Source organism: Heloderma suspectum, chromosome 6 (assembly GCF_057233095.1).
Source record: "Heloderma suspectum isolate Gila_16-S chromosome 6, 16-S_ref, whole genome shotgun sequence".
Lineage (NCBI taxonomy): Eukaryota > Metazoa > Chordata > Lepidosauria > Squamata > Helodermatidae > Heloderma > Heloderma suspectum.
In genome coordinates, this window is record NC_139463.1 from 4,116,890 (window position 1) to 4,138,849 (window position 21,960).

The following is a 21,960-nucleotide window of genomic DNA, read 5'->3' on the forward strand; positions in this document are numbered from 1 at the left end:
AGAAAGCTGTGAGAAGATTAACTCTTCCCTCCCAAGCTGCAATTCCACTTGAAAATTTCCACCTGAATGGCAACTAAGCTGAGAAAAATGCTTCTATTGGTGCCAGTGGTCACCCAGGGCTTTGCAGGACAGATCTGGTGCCCTTTGAAATAGATTTGAGGGTCAGGCCCCATTGGCCCAGCCCTAACAACACTCCTGCAGAAGCTGGTCAGGCTGCTGGGTGAATCTTGCTTCAAGCCGAGCAACAGGACAGCACCCTGCACTGCCCTTGAAGGTGGCAGACTAGCTTCGAGAGCGCAGGGCAAGCTACGTGGCACACAGACCTCTGTCCTCCAAAGCCACCTCGCCCTGGCTTCCAGCAACTGCCGCCAGGGCAGCCACCTTGCTGTGCCTAATGGCAGGGCCTGTTCCGATTAAATCCCAAGGGCCTACATTAGGTGTAACTGAATTGTCCCATTAATTTCAAGAGGATGTAGGTGAGTTACCTTCATCTGGATTGGGGCCAAAGTCTGGACATTCCCACACCAATGGATCTAGTGGCAGAAATTGATCCAGTGGCAGCCACCACCTTACCTACTCTGAATCAACAGTATTTTATCCTGTGAGGTAGTCTTGGTTTTTTTTACCCAAAATGTTTAGACCCTCCTGGGATGCCTGCTCCTTCTACGTGAGTGTTTCCTTCCCCACTGAATCAACGGGGATTTTTTTAAAAGAAACATTTCCCTTCTCCAGATGGTTAACACAGGGGTCTTCCATGCCTTCTTATAGAATACATTCTATTCTAGCTCTGAGTTACTCCAGCACATTAGGTTTAGTTCAAGAAACATCCAGTTTATTGCACAGCACATAGGTGGACCACAAGAAGAGAATCTGCCTGCTTTGCAAGACAGTCCAGGTGACAATATTCATGTCAAGTAGCCACATACTGTACAGATGCTGTAGAATGGTATTTACAAAATGGGTGGAGAGTGTCGTCCATTCTTGGGAGTGAATGACTGGGAAACATCTCAAGATGAACAAAAAATATAGTCCCCAGTGAGCGAGGATATTTTTTTCCAGGGGGGAGGATAAGAGTAGGGGACAGAAAACAAAGATGGAATTTGGTCCGCAGCAACACCTGGCACAAAACCCAGTAAGGATGGAGAGGTTTGCAATACGTGACTAGATGTGGCCTCCCCCATAGACAGATCTGGTGTTGGGTCTCCATGGAGGAATACTCTTTCTGTATTATCTCGAAATTAGGGATTGGGAAGAAATTTCTTTGATTCACATTTTAATGCAAATGTACATAATTTCACACCTTCAAACCAATAAGCGAACTGAAACTCAGTTGTCCTGCACACTTTCCAAATTTTGTTATGGAATTCTCCAGTCAAAATACCCATAAGAAAGTGTATATATTTGGGGAAAGTGCACACAGAAATGCATTTATTAGTGACAATAATGTTAAAGATGCATTATATTAAGAAAATTGCTTGCAAAAATTGCACACTAGGGAAAATAGCATACAAAAATGCATGTATTAGGAGAAATGCATAGAATTTTCATGCAAACTTCTAAAAATTCTCATAAATTCAGGATGAACCAAATTTAAGATTGGAAAAATGACAAGCGGAGAGAAATCAACATTGATAGATTTGCCTGTCCCTACTGGAAATGTAACTCCTTCTATTGAAGAAATTAAGTAAAGGCTGTCTTCACTGCAGGATTTCCATTGCATTTGGAATGTTGCCCATGAAAGAGCAGAACAGGGAGGAGGACAGCGAGACGTAGCTAAGATTTTGGCAAAAGAATAACCCACACAACCCATCTTCACCTCCCCCACTTTGGAGCCCTGAGTTGGACATCTTTTTACTCACATGCATGATAAGAGTGGCCTTTTTAAGAGGTGCACAAATGTCACTTCAGAGCAATTACATGTGCTTCTGTTTATTCGCAGCTAAGGGTGGACAACAGAGGGTGGCAGATACCAGCCAGTTAGGCTTAGGCATGGACATTGCATCGCACCATGACAATAAAACAGATACACAGACAACTCTGAAGAGACACTTGAATCCACCAGCATTTAGATGCATGTCTGTGAACAGCAACAGCAGATGTACCTCGGAGGCTGGGTCTCCTTTATTAAAATACATACCAATGAGTCCAAAATCTGCAAAGGACTCATTGAACATAATCACCTCCTTAAACATAAGCCCGTCGATGTGGCAGGTGTGTGTGTGTGTAAGTGTGCATGTGTGCTCTTCAGGCATATTGCCAGATGGACCACAGAGTGCCCAGTGTGATGCTGTAGGCAAGCACAGCCACCAGGTAGGCCCGGAAGAGAAGTACATCCAGGACGTAGCCCACCTGCAGCCATTCACGGGCAATGTCACGGAACTCGTCCCGCTTCTCCAGGAACTGGCGGATGGCTGCGATCTCCTGCAGGATATTTTCAACCACCAGCGAGCTCTCCCCCTGAGACCGGGCTGTTGTACCACTTGCTTCTCCCTCGCAATCACGGGTGTTTTCACAGCTGTAGTGGTTCAGCTTGGCTAGAGGAGTGGAGGGAGATGGAAAAGCTTGTGAGCAAAGTGGAAACAAAGATGGGGGATAAATTTGGAACATGGACCCCCAACGGAGTGCTGGAGCCTATACAGGTCTGCCCTCAGCTTTGTTCATCACAAGCAATCCAAGGACCTTCTATGAAGTCAGGTTCTGTCTGGGCAGGGAAGGAAGCATCCCTCAGAATGCAGAGGGGTTGTGTGACTGGATCTCAGTTTGGGACTTTGGACTTGCTCTTACCTGTGCTGTCATTGTTCTCCATGTTCCTGGAGATGTCGGAGCTCTGAGTGCGGACTGGACAGAACGCATTCCTGTCTCGGATACAGAGCAGAATGGTGGCCCGCTCCAGCACCCAATGCTTCACCCAGTCAGGAACATGTGGCTGCAGGTCCTGCTTGTGCACCAGCCGCACAATGAGAATGGTCTCAGTCAAGCTGATGACCAGCAAGGCCATGCAGACCACAAAGTAGACCCCTGTAGGAAGGAAGCCGGGGCCTTCAGTCAAGTCCATTCCTCAACTAGATAAAGATGCAGCCAATGTAGCTAAGCCCCCTGTCCTCCCCACTGCTCATCTTTTCCCATGGATCAGTCTAACTGATTGCTACTCCTACCAAGGATTCAGGTGGACTTGCTGACTTCGGTGAGCATGAGCAGGCCTGTAGCGTTCCCCCTCCCCACAGAATCAGGCTTCACTCCTCAACCCCATCTCTCCACACAGGGAATGACCTTCATGTAATGCATGTAGTCCCAGTTGCAATGCATGTGCAGCTCCTAGATGGCTGCATCCTAGCCATAGGATGGATGGATGAGAATTTCATTTCATTTTGCAAATCATCAGAGCTTGCCCTGTTTGAAACCCTGAATGCAAATGCAAATGGGAGTACATTCTCCTCCTGAAAAAGCTCACATGTTCCTGAACTTGCCATCACCTTTCCAAAATGTGTATTTGTGTGGGGAAGTGCGGACTTTAAACTGTGCATTCCCCCTCCTCATACCATGCATTTTCATACTTTAGTCAATGGGTGGAAAGTGTGCACTTTTGAAAAATGTGCACAGAAATGTGCATTTTCCCCCTTTGGAAAGTGCACTTTTCCCGTTCGAACAAAAAGAAAAACAAGTTGCAACTGAAAACGGGAGCAAGGTTATCTGAGTGTCAAAGTGGAGTGTGTTGATTTTGGCAAGTTCAACCATCAAGTTCTCCCAGCACCACTTACAAAAGGAAACAGGAAGACCCTCCAAGAAAGCTTGTCAGCAGTCCTCTTGGAAGGCATCTGACTAACTCTGATCTCAGAAACACAGCTGAAATAATTTTTTTACATCCTGAAACTGACTGATGCGCCACTGGCTGCTGTGCACAATCCACTGTTGCTCCTTTTGTGCTAGCAGCTCATGCCAATTGAGCTATTGTGATCTTACCTATAAGCGGGGTCCCGATAGCAGTGGCGGGCAGCGTGTCAGACACAATGATCAGGAAAACAGAATAACCAAGGAGCAGGGTGATCTTGAAGGAGACCCTCTCCCCACTGTCGGGGGGCAGATAGAACCCCACAATGTCCATGACCATTAGGAAGATACTGGGGAGCAGCAGGCTGACAGCATAAAAGAGCGGGCGTCTCCGGATGACCACCTGTAAATGCACAAAGAGGCATGCAGAGATCTTGGTGGAAGCAGGACCTACTTGGGGCGCACTCTAATGGCGGTTGGCTCTCACTCCGACCCATTAAGGCTCATTTAGTGCTACTTGTGCTGCTCTGAAGTGACACGAGCCAGGAGCTGCATGGGCGCTGGGCACCTGCTTTGCTGGGAGGGGGCATCGCAGGTTCATGTGGGATGTGCATTGCTGCCCCACTCTTTTATTTATGCCCCTTGCATGCTACAAAATGGTGTTAGGCAAGATTAACTCTTCCTCCCCTGAAAGGGGGTCATACTGTTGTTGCCGCTACCTTTCCCTGCTCACATTTTAACAACACAAAAAGGGCAGGGGAATGGCCAAAGACGGTCTCCTTTATAAAGCCAGAAAATCACAAGGATGAGATGCAGCAGTTTCAGAAAAGACGTCCCACAGGCTTTACAACACATCTTGTACTCAGATCTGAATACAACTTTATATGAGGAGAATCTCCACTATTGATGGATATTTGGCTACATGAGTTTTTAAATGTAAGCTGAGATGTTGTTTGAAGAGACCATGTTTGAAGAGACCATGGTTTCTATGAACGTGCATTCAGAAAAAGGCATGTCTGGGAGAAATTGGGAGGGGAGGTGCAGAAAACTGAGAAATGCAGCCTTCTAGGAAGTCCTCTGCCATGAGTGGGATGTTCTGTGTTGCATCAGCATCTCTACCCCAGTCTCCTTTCTCTAATCCCCTGCAGTTGCATCAATTATTCTTTTCCCTTCACTCCACCCATCCACACCCCATCATGTCCCTATCTTCCCCCAGGCCCACCAAAGCTACTTACAAAGAACTTCATCTCAGCATAGTAATCACTGTCCCCAACACTGAACTCTCGGAACTGGCTGAGGACATGTAGAAGCTCCCACTCCCCCTGGTTCATGAAGACACTCTTGTCATGTTTCACTTCCTCTGGGGTCCGCCACAGGGAGATGTTGATATCTCGGACTGAGAAACAGTAAACAGGAAGAATAGCAGGGTAAGAGTGCTAAAGAAGTCACCCATTCTGTCCTAGAAATCCCTCTCCTCTCCATGCTATGACCATGCTGAAGCGACTGGTGGTTGGCATCTCTGTATATATCACATTAAATGTATCACTTTCAATTGGTGGCCACACACGGAAGTCCCATTGCAGGAGGTCCAAAATAAATGTCTTGTAGTTGGACCTTGACATGTGCCATGCAATGCGATGCCAGAACAATAGAAAAACACATAGGCTACTACTCGAGCAGTTAGCTTTTTTTAAGCCCACTAATTTCTATGGGACTAAGTGTAGGCCTGACTCTTCTTCGATGGTGAAAAGCAGGGTCATTAAAAGGGTAATGGTAGACACAGGGCCTGCCTCTGCTCGATCGCACCAAAGGCCTACTTAAGCCCAGCCCTCTGTCTTCAATAGGGGCTGTCCAGATGCCCTGTGCAGACTCACACCTGGAGCATGACGGAGTTAACCATCTCTTACTGTTTGTTCCAGTGCTTGGTAACAGGAGGTGGTAGATGGCTTCTGAATATGTAGTTTGCACTTAGTTGTCATTGTGAGTAGCCACAGATAAACCTACTCTTCCTGGTCACAGGAGTGGCTTAAGATAGAAGCTTAGGAAACCGACATCCTGGGCAACCAGAGATACTAGACAGGATATGACACCCGCCCATCCCATTTAGATTTTTGAATCAAATTCTTCTCCCAGCATGCAACAAGCTGCAAGGTGAAATCAATGCAACTCATCACATACTGTTATGTAGCCAGCTGGTGAAGGTCAGAGAGCAGTTCTGCACATCAAAAGGGAAGTTGTAGATGTCCAGGCTGCAGGCAGTTACTACCTGGATGGGCTTCAGGTTCCGCACCTCCCCGTGATGGAGGATGTAGACATAGGGAATGTCGGGGGATTTGCCCACATCCACGCTATGTGAAATGGAGGAGGAGAAATAGGAAGTCAGGGCAAAGAACACCAACAATCTTGGCTGCTGCTGAAACCATCGAAGTAACCCAATGCTAGAACTCCTTCACTCCAGATTCCAAATTTTGAGGTATGTCTTTGCACATCTTTGTGAAAGCATCTTCTCAACATGTTCAAAATGGATCTGTTGGCATCTTTTGACAATGGAGCTGCTTTTTCGTCCCCACTGACATCACCCCAGATTTTGCATCTGAGTCCTTGAAAACCTCACAAGATTTATGATACTCCCAGGGAAGAAAACTGTAAGCTTCATTCCTGGATCGTGACCATTTCATGAATATTCTAACTGTGTTCCAAAATGGCTCCAGCTGGGCGCCCCGAACATGCCACATTCCCCATTGTATGGTTGTTTCTGTCAGCTGTGTGGCTCCATCACCAGATTTGTTCCCCCAGCTATAGAATGATGTGTTTATTTCTTTCACTGTTGTGTTTTTAATTGTGTTTTTAATCTATTGTTTTTTATGGTACATTCTCATTAAGATTCTGTTCTTAATCAGGATTATATTATTAGCTGCTTTGAGTACCATGGGGAGGGGGGCAAGATAGTGGGATCTAAATTAAACAAACAAACAAACCTTCCACCTGGGGCAAGGGGGACATTTATTAATGAAACACGTTGCATCATTCACACAGGCAAAAATTAAGGAGGGGGGGCTCTTTTTCAGCAGGTACCTGTAGGAATGTATGAACCCCACACTGTCTGGTCCAGGGGGGTCTGTGAAGGGGCAATTCGGGCTGCTCAGGGCCCCACGGAATCCTCCAGAGCCCAGCCACATCCGCTGGAGTTGGTGGAGCAGCTCCCTGGCTCTCTATAAGACACGATACAGTAATGGCAGCTGCCATGAGCCCATTGCGGGGAAAATACAGCCAAAAGTGGCATATTGTACACCATTTGCAGCTCCAAAGCACTGACTTTGACCTACATTGTAGCTGTTTACAATACGCCATTTATGGCTGTGACTTTCCTGCAATAAGCTAATGGCAGCCACCGTTAGCATGCCACGTGTTATAGGGAGCCGGAGAGATGCCCCGCGGGAACTCCTCTGGACCGCAGGTAAGTGCAGCCGCTCCACCACGGACTCTGGAGGTCAGATTCTTTGGAATCCATCCTCACCTGAGTCCATGGCAGAATTCTCCAGCATCCCTAGGTACCTGCCCACTCTGCGGGGGAGAGGCATTGGCACAAAACCACAGCCTGCTCCCCCATGGCTGGAGGAGGGTTGGGGGATCAATACAATTTCAGGGAACTGAAATCAGTGCTGGCTTCAGGATTTTGAGGGCCCTTGGGTGAACCCCCTCCACACACACACACACCCCGGGAGCCCGCCTTCTCACCGCCACAGTCACCAGCTGCTCTGGCTCTTCCTCCTCTCTCTCATCATTGCCGCCAGGCATCTACTGATCCTCCTTCTCACCACCACCAGAAGCCAGAGCAAGATGCAGAGTGAGACGCAGGTCAATCAGCGGGTTGCAGTGGTGAATAGGAGGAGCAATTCCACGGGGCTCCTGTCAGTGGGCCCCTGTTGGGTGTGGGCACTTGGCAGGTGCCCAACCATGCCTACCCTTGATGCTGGCCCTGACTGAAATATAACTCCCCCCACCCAATCCAGCCTCTCACAGATGGAAATGATACACTTCAGAGAGAGAGTGTGTATCATTTCCTGCTCTATCCACCATGTGCTGTTAGAAAAATCAGTGCTGGGCCCTGTAGATGGAACCTGAAGCCCATCTCTACAGCTCTTTGATCTGCGGGGGGGGGGGGGGTGTTGCAAGAGCTGCAAACATCATGGAGGACAGACCATTGCCCACCCCCATCCTTCTCTGCGAACTCTTCCCCTAACTGGGTTGGCCATCACTGGGGCTCCCTTACACTAGGTAAGCTCTTTCCCCATTCAATCCAATCCATCCCAAAGGGGTACACAATTGCTGTGCCTGGTATATCCTCAGCCATTTCTCTTTCACAGCTTCATCACTCCCTGAACCTTGTAGCCCTATTTTTTCCCTTCTGAAATGGCACCTGACACGCCTTAACAAGCCAGCGTGATGAAGTTGTTTAGCTTCAGAAAATGAATATGGAAAGGGGTTTTTCCCCCTCCGCAAAGGGGCTTTCCAATACTTGCTAAGGTCTTCCAATGGTTGCAACAGAAGGATGGTTTGGAACAATAGATCCATTCCCCCTTCTCATTTCACTCTCTTCCAAGTATGGGTTGCCGGCTCTGCAGCTGCCCCTCCATTGTCTCTCTCGCCTCGACAAAGACTTCCTCGGAATATTTGAATCCCACGCCCAACAAGGCAAGGGTAATTATGAGTGTTTATAGTTTTCCACTACTGGAACCATCCCAATTTCTCAGCCTTCTCCCCATCTGCAATATACAGTACACAGAAGAGAGACAGCTTTGAGCCAGAAGGAAAGCATTGCCAAGAATACAAAGTGGGAAGAGATGAAGGGAAGGGAAGGGGCTAAATCTTCATGTTTCCTCCCAGCCTGTCCACACCCCCAGAATGTGGAGGTGGGGAAAGCCCCAGAAGGGTGATGCACTTACAATTCATTGATCAGAATATCTGGGACCCAGATGGCCTCAGTAGGAACAGACATCTGGGTGATGTTGTCAAAGTCCTCCGGATTCCATTGCAGAAATTCATCAATCCAGTGCTGCAGAATAAAGGGGAGGGGAGGATTTGGCCCAGAGTCACATGCTGGACTGTGGGGGGGACACACCTCTGTTCCATACTTTTTTTCTTCTGTTCATCAGCCAAAATGTAGCCCCTCCCCATAACTTCATTCACTCCCATCCACCTGGTCCCTCTCAGTCACTTGAATCCTCCACACTGCTAATAGCTTTCTTCATATAATTGTAGAATCCTAGAGTTGGAAAGGCCATTTAGGCCATTGAGACCAGCCCCCTCCTCCATGGTGGAATCCAAATTCAAGCATCCCTGACAGGTGGCTGTCCAGTCTCTGCTGGAATACCTCCAGGAACAGAAAGCCCACCACCTCTCCAGGGAGTCAATTCCATTGTCTAACTGCCCTGACAATTGGGAAGTTTCTCCTGATGTTCAGCCAAAATCTACCTTCCTGTAACTTAAGGCCATTATTTTGGGTCCTACAGTCTTAGAGAATGTGTCCTAGAGAATAGGTTGCAACCCTCTTCTGTGTGACAACCCTTGAGGTACTTGAAAAGTGCTATCGTATCTCCCCTCAGTCGCTTCTTCTCAAGGCTAAACACATCCAATTCCTTCAAACTTTCCTCATAGGACTTAGTTTCTAATTCCCAGATCATCTTCGCTGCTCTTTTCCGAACTTGTTCCAATTTATCTGAACCTTTCTCAAAGTGTGGTGCCCAGAACTGGGCATATTATTTGCGGTGAGGTCTGACCAGCACAGAGTAGAGTGAAACTATCACTCCCCATGATTTTAAAACTATACCCCTATTGGTGTAACCTAAAATCGCATTTGCCGTTTTTTGCAGCCACATCACACTGCAGGATCATATTCATCTTGCGATCGACTACAACTCCAAGACCCTTTTCACACATACTATTGCCAAGCCATGTATCCCCATCTTATGCCCATGCATTTGATTTGTCTTTCCCAAATTAAGAACTTTGCACTTGTGCTTATGGAATTTCATTATGCTATTTTCTGCCCGGTTTTCTAACCTGTCAAGATCATTCTGAAATTCGTTTCTGCCTTCTAAGGTATTAGCTGTCCCACACAATTTTGTGTCATCTGCTAATTCAATAAGCATCCCCCCACCTCTTGAGGTGCCTTTGATGAGCACTCCTTGAGTACAGTTCTCCAGCCAGCTGTGAATCCATCTAGTAGTAGTGCCATCCAGCCCACACTGAATTAGCTTGCTAATCTTCTCCTGCTGCTCAGACCACTGATGCTCTACATGCCCCTCAAGCCATCAGTGTGGTAGCCACTGCTCCTTTGTTTTCTGCACAGCCATCGTTTTGTGTTTCTTTTTCAGATCTTCAGGAGCAAGGGACTCATGCCTCTCGCACCGGAAAATGACATAACCCAAAATCTACAGCTTCCCCTTTCCAACCTGGTGCCATCCAGATGGTTTGTGGACTACAACTCCCATCAGCCCTGGCCAGCACGTTTAGTGGTCAGAGATGATGGAAGTTGAACTCCAAAATGTCTGGAGGCCACCAGGCTGGGGAAGGCATTCCCACACTGTCAAGTGCTTTGCATCATGGTGAGTTGCAAATAGAACCCAGCCGTTGGCTGGAGAGGTGGACAAAGCAGAGGGCCTTGGTGTCCAGTGAACAGACTGGCACACAAAGGCCTGAGCATCCTGGGATTCCAGTGGGTCCAGTGGGCTCTATGGTTTTGGTGACGAACAGCTGCTCCGTCGAAGGAGGTCCAGCCAGAGGTGCTGCTCCATGAGCAAAAGGATGCGGCCTTCTTACCTGTCTGTACCAGATATAAGTTGTCAGAACTTGGTTTTTTTCATCCTGTTGAAAGCAGAGAAGCAGAAGTCAGGCTGACAGCTCTGAAGGGTTGGTTCACCCATTAGCCTTCTTCTATGGCTGGCTGGGGGGAAGTGAGGTGGTCTCAGAGGGGATGACCATGGCAGGAGCTAGGGTAGCCAACTACCCTCCTTGCAGGACTTGGAGGGCTGCCAGAGGGCTGCCCTCTATCTTGAAGGTGTCTAGTTGAAGGGCCTCCCAGTCCAAGCCCCGTCTAAAGACGAAGAACCGCCAGAAGGGGGAGCCCAGCAGCCTTGCAGCTGCCCATCAACAGCTGGCACTGAGCAGCAGACTGAGCGAGGCACACGGGTCCCCTGGTCACGGTCTTCTCTACTGTGCGGAGATGTACTGTATTTCTATTTAAATCATAATAATGATTTCTAAATTTTCATCTATGCATATAAATTAGCATATGAAAATGTTATGCAGATTGGTGCACTCTTTTTTAGTTGCTGTGTTTCCTCTTTCTTTGGAGATTCATAAGTGGGCAAACTGGATGGGCCCTGCCCATTGCTCAGGAGTAGAGCACCTGCTTTATGTGCCAAAGGTCCTAGATCCAATCCCTGGCATCTCTAGTTGAAAGGAACCTGGGGAGCAGGCCAGGGGAGAAAAACTCTGCAGGATGAGTGACTGCCAGGGAAAGTGAACGGCACTGGACCAATACACCTCTGGTCTGGCTCAGGATAAGGCAGCTTCAGATGTTACAGTTACTCAGCAACAAACACAATAAATGTACACTACGTAGAAGCAGCAGCGAATCACAGCCCTCTGCTTGTAATATGTATGTTTTCAAACACTTGCTCTGTTTTATTCACACTTTACACTTTGGGGTAAACACTCACACACACTGCTTAGGTGCAGTTCTAAAAAATGTAATGTGTGAAAAGGCCCTAAGTCAGGAATGGGCAACCTATTTTCTGTTGACGGCCACATTCCCTTGTGGGTTATCTTTTGGAGGCCCTATGTCAGTGGTGGGTGGGGTGAGCAGGGCCAGTAATTCAGTGGTGAATAGAGCCATGGCCAAAAGCGGGTGGGACACACCTTGCCTCTTTCTGCCACCCCCTTTCTTCTCTCTGTACTTAAGAACATTAAAACGTAAGAACATCAGAAGAGCCCTGCTGGATCAGACCAAGGGTCCATCTAGTCCAGCACTCTGCTCAAACAGTGGCCAACCAGTGGCCCATGGGAAAGCCACAAGCAGGACACAAGTGCAACAGCACCCTCCCACCCATGTTCCCCAGCAACTGGTGTACAGAGGCATCCTGCCTCTGATGCTGGAGATAGCACAAAGTCATCAGGACTAGTAGCCATTGATAGCCTTCTCCTCCAGGAATTTGTCTAACGCCCTTCTAAGCCATCCAAATTGGTGGCTGTGGCATTCCTGCCTGAGGTCCCACGTTTCCCCAGCCACCTCCTCAGAAACCGAGCACCAAACCCCTCAGGAACGCCTGATTTCACTTTGGTACAGCTGTACCCACTGTCCCACAAGCTTCAGCTCTTTTAGTGTATCTGGGTTCCAGAGAAACTCAGTATGCTCAATTGGTTCTTTCAACCCACTACAGGAGAAGAAACCAGGAAATAGGTATAATAAGGGTAGCATAAATTAAATCAACGTATGGGAATTTGGATTTTTAAAAACAAGGTTTATTTAAAACATGAGAAGTTGTAAGTTATTATTACTAATCAATGCTGGTTCCTAACTTCCCTACCTACTCTACCCTCCTAAAACCCCATGCACAAGCCCCACTACCTAGATGTTGCTTCTTCAGTCCCTAAACCCCATCTGACTAACTGTCAGCTCACCCTTTATATAACCTCAGACACACTCAGGCCCCTCCCACCTTTCACTCACTCTCTGGCATACTATTAGCCCTGTCTTACCTGGGTTAAATTTAACAATATAAAAACATACATAACAAAACAGGCAGATGTTACAGTGGCTATCACCACATCTTGTAGTAGCGAATCCACAGTTTGACTATGCGCTATGTGCAGAAGCCCTCCCTTCTACCTGTCCTGAATCTCCCACCCATCAGCTTCATGGGAGGACCCTGCTGGGTTCTAGTATTTTGAGCGAGGGAGACAAATGTCCTATCCACATTCTCCACACCGTGCATAATTTTGTACACCTCTATCATGTCTCCCCTCACTCTCCTTTTCTCCAAGCTAACAACCCCAGCTGTTGTAAACTTCTCTCACAGGGGAGATGCTCCAGCCCCCTGTTCCTCTCCCTTCCCAAGCAGCAGCCTGATAGAGAAAGGACAGATCGCTCTCACCAGAGGCCTGAACTGATCTCATGCAGGCACCTTTTGGAATTAGGCCGAGGGCTGCATAGAGCCCTACGACTGCAATTTGCCACCCCCGCCCTGAGTGGCACTTTAGAACTGAATCACTGCTGTTCAGTGTTACTAACGGACACACTTTGAGTGAAAAGGAGACACGGAGGACTTTGGAGAGCTTCTGAGCAGAAACAAAGGCGAAATTCACAGAGAAACCAAATGTCAATTCAGTTATGAACATCTCTATGGAGACCAGTGCCTCTAAGCTTTCAACCAAGAAGGCTAGAAATGTTGTCACACCTCTGCAGACTGAGAGGATTTTCCAGATCCTTGTTGTGGGGCATGCCGGCGGCCTCATCCACACCTAACCATGGAAGCAGAAGAACTGGAGATCTGAGAGAAGAAAGGGAGCCTACCACACTCAGAATGGCATAGACCATGACATCGATAGCCACGTTGGTCGTCCTCCTCCAGTTGCGAACGGGCCGGACTCCCTTCCTATAGTTCGTCAACAAGTAGTCTGAGAGCTGGCGGAGGGCTGGCTTACTCGAGCTTGCTGTTTTGTTGTCCGTTTTCTGAGAAGCTGGGAAACAAAATGACATGTATCATTTGGGAGTATTTCCTTAGCATTAACTCTCCTTGCTGGTGAGTTTCTGCCTCCAAGAACTCAAATTCATAATTTCCTACTTTTTCTTCAAAGAATGTACAATGCAATTCTACTCACAGGTAAATGGGTATAAAATCAGCTCAATCCCTTTCAGAGATGCTGAGGTATAAAAGTACTATAATGCTTTAATCTCCCCCCACCCCATAAAAAATGATCATTTGTAGGACTGCCAGTTTCTTCTACTCCTGTTGTTTTTTCCTGCCCTGTGCCTTTAAGAGCTGCCTAACATTCAGAAATCTCGTTGGTGAAATGCTTCTCTTTGCATTGTTATTTTTGGCACCACCCAACGCTGGCATGTGGCTTCTTTGAAATGGAGTTTGACCCCCAGGCTGAAAGAGGTTCTGCATCTCTGTGCTATGGAATTTTCTGTCCATCCATGCCTCACCCACAAGTTTAGGACGCAATCCTATTGTTTCCACCCTCAGTTATCATAAGCCCTGGTTTACAATAATCCAGTGACTTGCTTATGATCATCCAGTGCTCACTGTGAGGGCACAACAGAGGCAATCTTCACCTCCCTGTCCTCCCGCTCTGCATTTTTGCTAGACAGTCTTTTTTGCCCATCTAAGCTGGGGCGTTTCAGAGGGGGAGAGAAGGAGGCTTGAGAGGCCTCAGGATAGCTCATATCTGGCCTCTCCGATCTCCTCCCTTCCCCCTGCCCACCAAATCGCCCCCTTTCCTCATCCTCTGAGGTCGGGTTCCCGACTTTGGAGAGTGGCCGGCATGGTTCTTTCCACACTGGGGAAAGGGGGTGGGGGAAGGGGGTTGGAGCACTGATTCCCCCCTCCAAGGTTGGAGTGCTGTCTCCGACCTCGGATCTGAGACTCGGAAATATCCTATGGCTCCTCAGAAGCTGTCTGAGTTCCATAGGATTGCTCCCCCCCCCCAACTCTCTTGATGTTGTCCTGCCTCTCTGCCCTATAATTTTGGGCATAACCCTTGGCTCAGCCCATCAGGGAGCTTCAGCTGTTGGGCGGTATAGAAATTTAATCAGTCAGTCAATCAGGCAGCATGGAGCCTTCTTGACTGCATGACACCCTGCTGGGATTTAAACTGGAGGCTTCTGGAGGCCTGAGCTTTTTTGCTGATGTTCCTCTGTGCTTTGATGATGCACGAACGATAACAAATAACTAGCAACCACGCCGAATCTGTCCCAGCAATATGGGGTGGAATTCCTCCTATGATCCTCTCGATATTTTCAACCAGAACAGAGTCTGTTTTGCTGTCAACGGGTGGACCTTTTGAATATGAAGATTTGCTAGCATGTTGCAAGTTGTGTTCCCCGTAACTTTCCAGTAACAGCTGTTCCAGCATTAAGAGCACAGCAAGTTGCCTTTGATGCAACTTTCTCTTGCGAGGCAACACGTGACAAAAAAAGCCAAGTCAAAACACCAGAGCTGCTGCCACTGCCTCTGCTGCGGCCGGCAACGTGTCTCCCCGTACATGACTTCCTAACACTGGGGCACAATTCACGCTTTCCAAGTGCTGCCTAATTGGAATAGATCTGCCCATACTTGGGGAAAGCAGCCTTGGAGGAGACTTTTCAAGCAGACCCCTCTGCCTTTTCACACCGTCTATAATTCCTCCAAGCTAGCTCTGCTCACGAGCTTCAGGCAGCTGGAGAGGGAATATGGGGTGGGCAGGGGAGAAAGAGGAAAACAAATTAGGGGAGTCAGCAGATCAGAGGCTGGCTTTGTAATTGTGCTGCAGGGTTTGCCTCAGTCTCTTCCAAATGACCCTTCAGAGTCCAACTGGCATGTGGCAAGTTCTGCAGCTGGCTAGGAAGGGCTCCAGGATTGAATCTTGGGCTTCTTCCCTCTGTTATTGAGATGGGGAGGGCTGTGACTCACTTTCACCACAAGGACACAGAGATAATTTCATGGGCCGTGGTTCAGCCCCCGGGCAATAATGCAGACTCTGAAGGATAGCACAACCCAGTGGTGCAGGTAGAGTTGGACCTGGGGCTGAGAGCCAGGGCTCCACAGCTCAGTGGGACCAAATGACCACCCAGAAGGCAGCAAGCGATGGGGTCAGGGGCAAACAGGCCCTACCTCAGCAACCAGGCCAGCATGGACATGCCAGGACTTGCCAGGACTGACTCCGCTCACGACAGCATCCTCTCTTCTTTGCAAAAATGTTTTATGGTCGGGGTGGCTGGCCAGGCATGCGCATGATTGCAGATGCTCATTTTATTGTTTTTCCTTTTAAAACAAATTATCCTGTGTTCTACCACAGAAGGGTGCTTATTCCCAAGTAAATGTGTTTAGCATCAGGGCAGCTGACGCCGACGCCACTTTATTCCTGTAGCCACAATGGCCCTTTGATTTAAGTGAGTTTAAAATGAGAAACTGCACCCATTCGGAGTATTTCGTTTTTAAATCAGGGTTGGCAACGAGGGCTCTGTGGCTGTCTTTTGCTCTAATGGGTCAGGAGTGTAGAAGCAGTTACCAGGCAGGAGACAGTTGGGAGGGCGGAGTGAAGAGAAATGTTAGCTGTGTGCTTCAACAACCAAGTAATACACATGGCTGTCTAAAGTGGGGGGAGGGGTATAAAACCATTAAGGGCACAATCCTATGCAGATGAGCGGCCGCCTCCGAACTCGGAGGCCTATCCAAAGCAGGGCAGGAGAAGCACAGAGGGGATCATTCCCTCCGCGCTTCTCATGCCCTGCTTTTTCGGCTAGACAGCCAATTGCAGCTGTCTAGCCGCGGGAGGGCGGAGTGGGGAAGGAGGCTGCCGTACGACACATAGGATGTGATCTGAGTTCTGTGTGGATGTGTCACCCTCATTTCCCCCAGCCCCCAGCCACGCCCCTCTCCGGCCGCTCCGATCTCCTCTTGCGCTCCTCTTGCAAGCGCGGAGGACGGGGCTGTTCCGTGCTGCCTCCAAGCCAGCACAGAAGTGGGGGGAGGTTGGTTCCTGGAAAACAGTATATCCTATGGCCATCTAGCCACAGTCTAGCAGACATAGGATTGCTCCCTCCGTCCAGGGTCTAAAATTACCTGTGGGACCACTGACACAGACTCATCAGTGCATGAAGATCTTGAGAATGCCACACCACAGAACTCAGATCTTGAGATTCTCCTGGAGTCTGCAGGTTTGGTGCGTGAAGATAGCAGGGCCGAAGCTAACTGACATGACTCCCAACTGGTGGCCTCTGGGGATCTGAGATTTTAGGAAGGAGCTGTGGGAGAGCTCCGACATAAATTTCTCAGCTCCTTCAAAGACTATGGTTCCCAGGAGTAAAATGAATTCTCCCATCTCTTCCACCCGCATATTTTCTGCGTACAACAGATGGTGGTGGGATCTGAAAAGAACCATTGGGGTTTGTTGGCTTTTCACATACCAGGAACACAAAGAATGTTGTTTGTTGCATAGAAAGGGCAAGGAGAGGGGTCATGTGGCAGGTGGAATCCCACGTAACTCTATTCCCAAGAAAAGTGGTTGCCATTTGATGGGGCTGAATGAGCCAGGCTTTAGAGTATGTCTCTCTGTGGACAGTTGATCTCCTAGCTTAGAATCCACTGACTGTGCTTTCTTTACATGCAGAAGATCCCAGGAATAATCCCAGACACGTCCACCTACCATTGCTCTCAGGTTGCAGGTTCAGGAAAATCCATGTCCACCTGAGACTGTGGAGATGGTGCTAATGAAAGGAGGCCCCCATACTTGGCTAGAGGAACCAGTGGTCTAACCCAGTTTCAGGCAGATTCATACATCTTTTCCTGAGGTAGATAAAGAGATCTATGTTCTCCCTTGTGGCCTGTTTGTAAGTTCACCTTGGGCCACATGCAATCATTTTGAAAGCCTATCATCTGTCAATTCTAGACACAGGGGGCTGGATTCAGATTTATGCTGGATCAACTGTGCTGGTGGAAGTGGGCTTTCCTACTCCCTTCTTCCCACCACAACCTCTCCAGCCCCCTGAAAATGCTACACAGAGAGTCAGGAGACCCTACTGAATGGGATAAGCTATGGTATGAGGGGAGGGGCATCCCCAAAATCAGGTAGAGAGTGGCCCCCTTCCTCTCATGGAAGGCAGATCCTGGATCCAACCCAGGGTGAGATGAACTTTAACTTGTCCCCATAATTGATGGGAGATGTTGGATAACTGTGGGTGAGAATTTCAGTTCAGTTCATTTTATCATATTTGGGATGGGAAGAACTTGAATTTGAATGGGGGAGAAAGTGAAACTGACAAATTCATCCATCCAGGTGGGGTTTTGAGGGCTTTGCTCTTAAAAGCCTAGCTTTGAATCCTTGCATGTTCAACCATGTTTGTGGTGCCGAGTGAGCGTTGCCACCTCTTTTTTCTGGCAGGCTCCTCATCTTTAACAGCTACACGGCAAGCAGGTACAACATGGTCCTCTCCAAGCTGGGAATAGCTGCACCTATTGGATTTGGCTGGTGCAGATAGATGAGAATTTTGCTCAGTCAACTGTTTGGCAAGAACTTACCAAAATCCAGATCTCTTCATGAAGAGAACAGCAAGAACTTGAGATTTAACAAAAATAATTATCTGGTTGAAAGCAAGATGGGCAGATTCATTCATCTCTAGTTACGCTTTGTTCAAAATTTACCCCATTTCCTGCCCCACTAGCAATGCTTGTGCACTGCTGAAAGAGGCCCTCTGTAAACTTGGTGGAAGTTTACAGAGTGGTAAACTGCTCTGGAGTGGTCTTTGAAGCCTGCTGAAAGTTTCAAGGGGCAGCTTAGGCTTCTGTATCCTCAGATGAATTCAGGGGGGGGGGGGCATGGAGGCGTTGGAAGGCTCAGTGGACATTTGGATGGGGAAGACTAGGTCAGCCAAACATGTTTTGGAAAGGAACTGGCCTGTCTCTACCTAAAGAGGACTCTCTGGAAGAAGCAAACATGGAAAAGCAGGGCTGTACTTCAGGAAGGGGGCTCTCCTTATTTTCTTAGACTGCCCAGACCCGCAGCTCAGCTTTTCAGTGATGCAATATTCCACCCTAATTAGAAGTGCTGCGTTGAGGGTCTCAGGTGATTGAGGTCAGCATGCTAAGCCTCAATATGGAGATGGCTGCCCCCTTCTCAACAAAGGATACTGCAGAGCTGGGAAAGGTTGACCAAAATGATCAGGGGGCTGGAGCCTGTTCTCTACAAGGGAAAGCGAAAAATGTTCAGGGCTTTTTAGTCTAGAAAGGAACAAAGGGACATGATAGTGGTTTATCAACTTATGCATGGTGTGGAGAAAGTGGATAAGAGACTTCTTGCCCCCTGTCTCCTAATACTAGAACTTGGGGTCATCCTATTAAATTGATTGGCAGAAGGTTCAGGACAGATAAGGAAGTACTTCTTCACATAATGTATAATTAATGTATGGAATTATCTGCCACAAGGCATAGAGGTGGCCGGTGGTATAGAGGCCCATAAAAACAGGGGGAAAGGGTGGGTCTATCAATGGCTACTCGTTATCATGTTTACATGGAATGTCCATCTTCAGAGGCAGCCTTCCCTGAATACCAGTTCAGCAGGAGAGGACTGTTGCCTTCATGCCCTGATTGTAGGTTTCTTGGGCACTTCTGGATGGCTGTTGCCTTGACAAACAGGAGGCTGGACTAAATGGGCCTATGGTCTGATCCTGCAGGGCTCTTCTCAGGTAGGTTCTTATGGATGATTCATTCCTGTTAATTCTGGCCACAGTCCCACTGGAAACATGTCCTGCCTGTTGCATGTGTCCACCCTTCTTTCCAGCAGAGTGACTTGCAGAGAAGGAGTTCATTACAGCTTCTGTCAAGGACCACTGAAGCATCTCTGGTGGGATTCTCTAGCCCTGTGGTGCCAGCCACATTTTTCATCACTTTTCTGGAGTGAGAATGTTATGCTAAAAGAACAAAAGGTCTTGTTGCACCTTAAAGGCTAAGGGTTGAATCCAGGATCGACCTTCCATGAGAGCAAGGCTCCACTCGCAGATGGCCTCTCCATCCAATTTTGGGGGATCCCCACTCTCCCCCATACTGCACCTCGCCCCAATCAGCAGGGGTGCTTGACTCACTGTGAAGCATTTTCAGGAGCCTGGAGGGACTGCCATTGGAGGAAGAGGATGGGGAAATCCACTGCCATCAATGCAGTTGATGCAGTGTAAATCTGTATCCAACCCTAATAAGTTTAGTACGGCGTAAGCTTTTGTAGACAATAGTCCACTTCATCAGATGACTGTGTGGGAAAGCTTCTGCCAGAATGAATGTGTTAGTCTTTAAGGTGCCAAAAGACTCTTCAGAGTTTTTTGTTTCGTTGGGGCTTTGCTGCAAGAGACTAACACAGCTACCCCTCTGGATGATGTTGTGCTAGTTTCTTACAGTGGGGAAGGAGGGTCTCAAAATGGCTCCCAAGTGAAAGACATATTCAAACCTTTCTTAGCATGGCAACAAAACAACGCCAGATGTCCACCTGTCAACATTTTCCATCTACTCGCAAATTCTGCTCCCACTGCTTAGCAAACCGAATAGCTCCTAATGAACAGACGATCATTAGTTCACCCGGTGCGTTGTGCTATCAGGAACAGGAAGTCTGAACAGCAACACAGTCATCTGTTCTCTGCACCATTGGTGTCATCCGAGAATTTCAGCCCCCACCATTCTGAGCAACACGGCACAGAGACAGGACTGGGTTTCCCCAAATTCATTTGGCTTAGACAGCAGGTTCTCAAGCTGCATTCATTTTTTGCTTTTTAATAGTTTCCTGGTCTCATTAGTTCTGTGAATACATTTCACTTTTCCACCTAGGAAATCTGTTACTTCCCCTAGTAAGTTAAAATAATAAGAAGCCGCAGGTTGGTAGGGACAACCGTAGGAAAAAATTCTCTACTCAAAATGTGTGCTTCTGATAGTAGGTAGAGAGCCTATATCTGGTGTATTAGAGTTCAGCCTGACTTTTTAAAACATGCTGCCACCGTTCTTCCAGAGAATGGTGTTAAAGATTGTTCTTGACACCCCTTAACAAAGAGCATCCCAGGTTCCAGATCCAGTATTTTCCTTTGGAAGAATGTTGTAGTCATAGGATGAACATGGCTGGACCAAGGGTCCATTTAGCTGAGCATCTTGCTTCCAGCAGTAGCTGGCCAGATGTCTCTGGGCAACAGACATCAGGGCTTCAAAGCAACAGCCTTCCCCTGTTCTTTGTCTCCAGCACCTGATCATTGGAAGTACACAGCCTCTGAACATGGAGGTCTCCATTTAGCTATAATGGCTAACAGTTGTTGATAGACCCATCATCCATGAATTAGTCCCATCTCCTTCTAAACCTACCTAAGCCTGTGGCCACCTCTGCATCTTTTGGCAGCAAATTCCATAGTCATCTTCGATAACAAGGGTTTAGTTTTCTAATGCTGTAACCCTTTTTTTCCTACTTAGTTCAAACTCAGGACTGTCCCCCCAATCCATTATGACATAACAAATGCTGCCCATCCATGCTCTTCCATAGACATACATGGTACCTGATGTTCTGATGGTCCAAGATGTCTTGCTGACTTAAAACAAAACATTCAACAAGCTCTCTAAGTTGAACACACAATTGCTGAGATTCTCTTGCAAGATCTCCAGCCCACAGGCACAAAATGAACACAGCACAATTCCTTCAAACTTTCCTTCAAGTTTCCTTACCTTTGCCTTGCGGCATGGAAGTAGACAGTAGCAGGAGAAGAGAGATCCATGGAGCAGAGGGAGCCATGGATGTCTTCAGAAGGGTAGAAGGCAATTTCGTTCTTAGTTCCTCTTCTGATCGGCTTGACACAGCAGAATGAAACTTGCAATTCTCTCGCACCCTTTCCTCCTCTCTATCTTTCCCTCTGCAGAGAAATTAAATGCAATTAAGAAGGCAGAGGGTTCTTTACTCCCCTCCTTTCTTGTTTTTCCCTAACTGTTGGATTTTTAAAAAATGCATAATTAATGTTGCAATCAGTCTCTCTCTCTCTCTCTCTCTCTCTCTCTGCTGCCTCAAGTTTCAGGCAGGGAGGATTCAACAATATTTGCCCACCCACCCAAGCTGATGTCATGCAAAATGATCAGGAACTGATGCTAAGCACTGCTGCATCTCTGTAGGCACAGGGCATGAGGTGGGCAGGGTACCACTGTCTCAGCTGTCTGTGTGAGGTTAAACCTGAGAGGCGCTGCGTTACCTGAGACCGGCTTGCATGCTGTCCTGACAAATGGATGGGGATGTTTTAGCGATAGTCTCTGCATTAACGTATCAAGTGTTGTGAGAGGGATGTGACTGGGATCAGATAATAACAGTGCCATCCTGGACAGGACTGAAATGCTGAGCTCGGGATACGTGTTACTGGAATTCAAACTGGAGAACCACAGGCGTCTCTGTGGAACAAAGGTGATTGAAAAAGATTATGCA

General features: G+C 47.8%; 1 protein-coding gene across 1 annotated transcript; it reads right to left on the bottom strand.

Annotated features, from left to right (window-relative positions):
- Nucleotides 1-1,403: 1,403 nt before the first annotated feature.
- On the bottom strand, nucleotides 1,404-21,397 carry LOC146340386 (5-hydroxytryptamine receptor 3A-like). The gene is made up of 9 exons (XM_084807200.1): nucleotides 21,219-21,397; nucleotides 13,346-13,512; nucleotides 10,591-10,635; nucleotides 8,715-8,824; nucleotides 5,947-6,116; nucleotides 5,004-5,164; nucleotides 3,961-4,171; nucleotides 2,785-3,018; nucleotides 1,404-2,534 (listed from the first exon to the last, which is right to left on the bottom strand). Exons 1-9 carry the CDS (start codon nucleotides 21,283-21,285, stop codon nucleotides 2,245-2,247), a joined length of 1,455 nt encoding a protein of 484 aa, XP_084663326.1. The 5' UTR covers nucleotides 21,286-21,397; the 3' UTR covers nucleotides 1,404-2,244.
- Nucleotides 21,398-21,960: the final 563 nt, after the last annotated feature.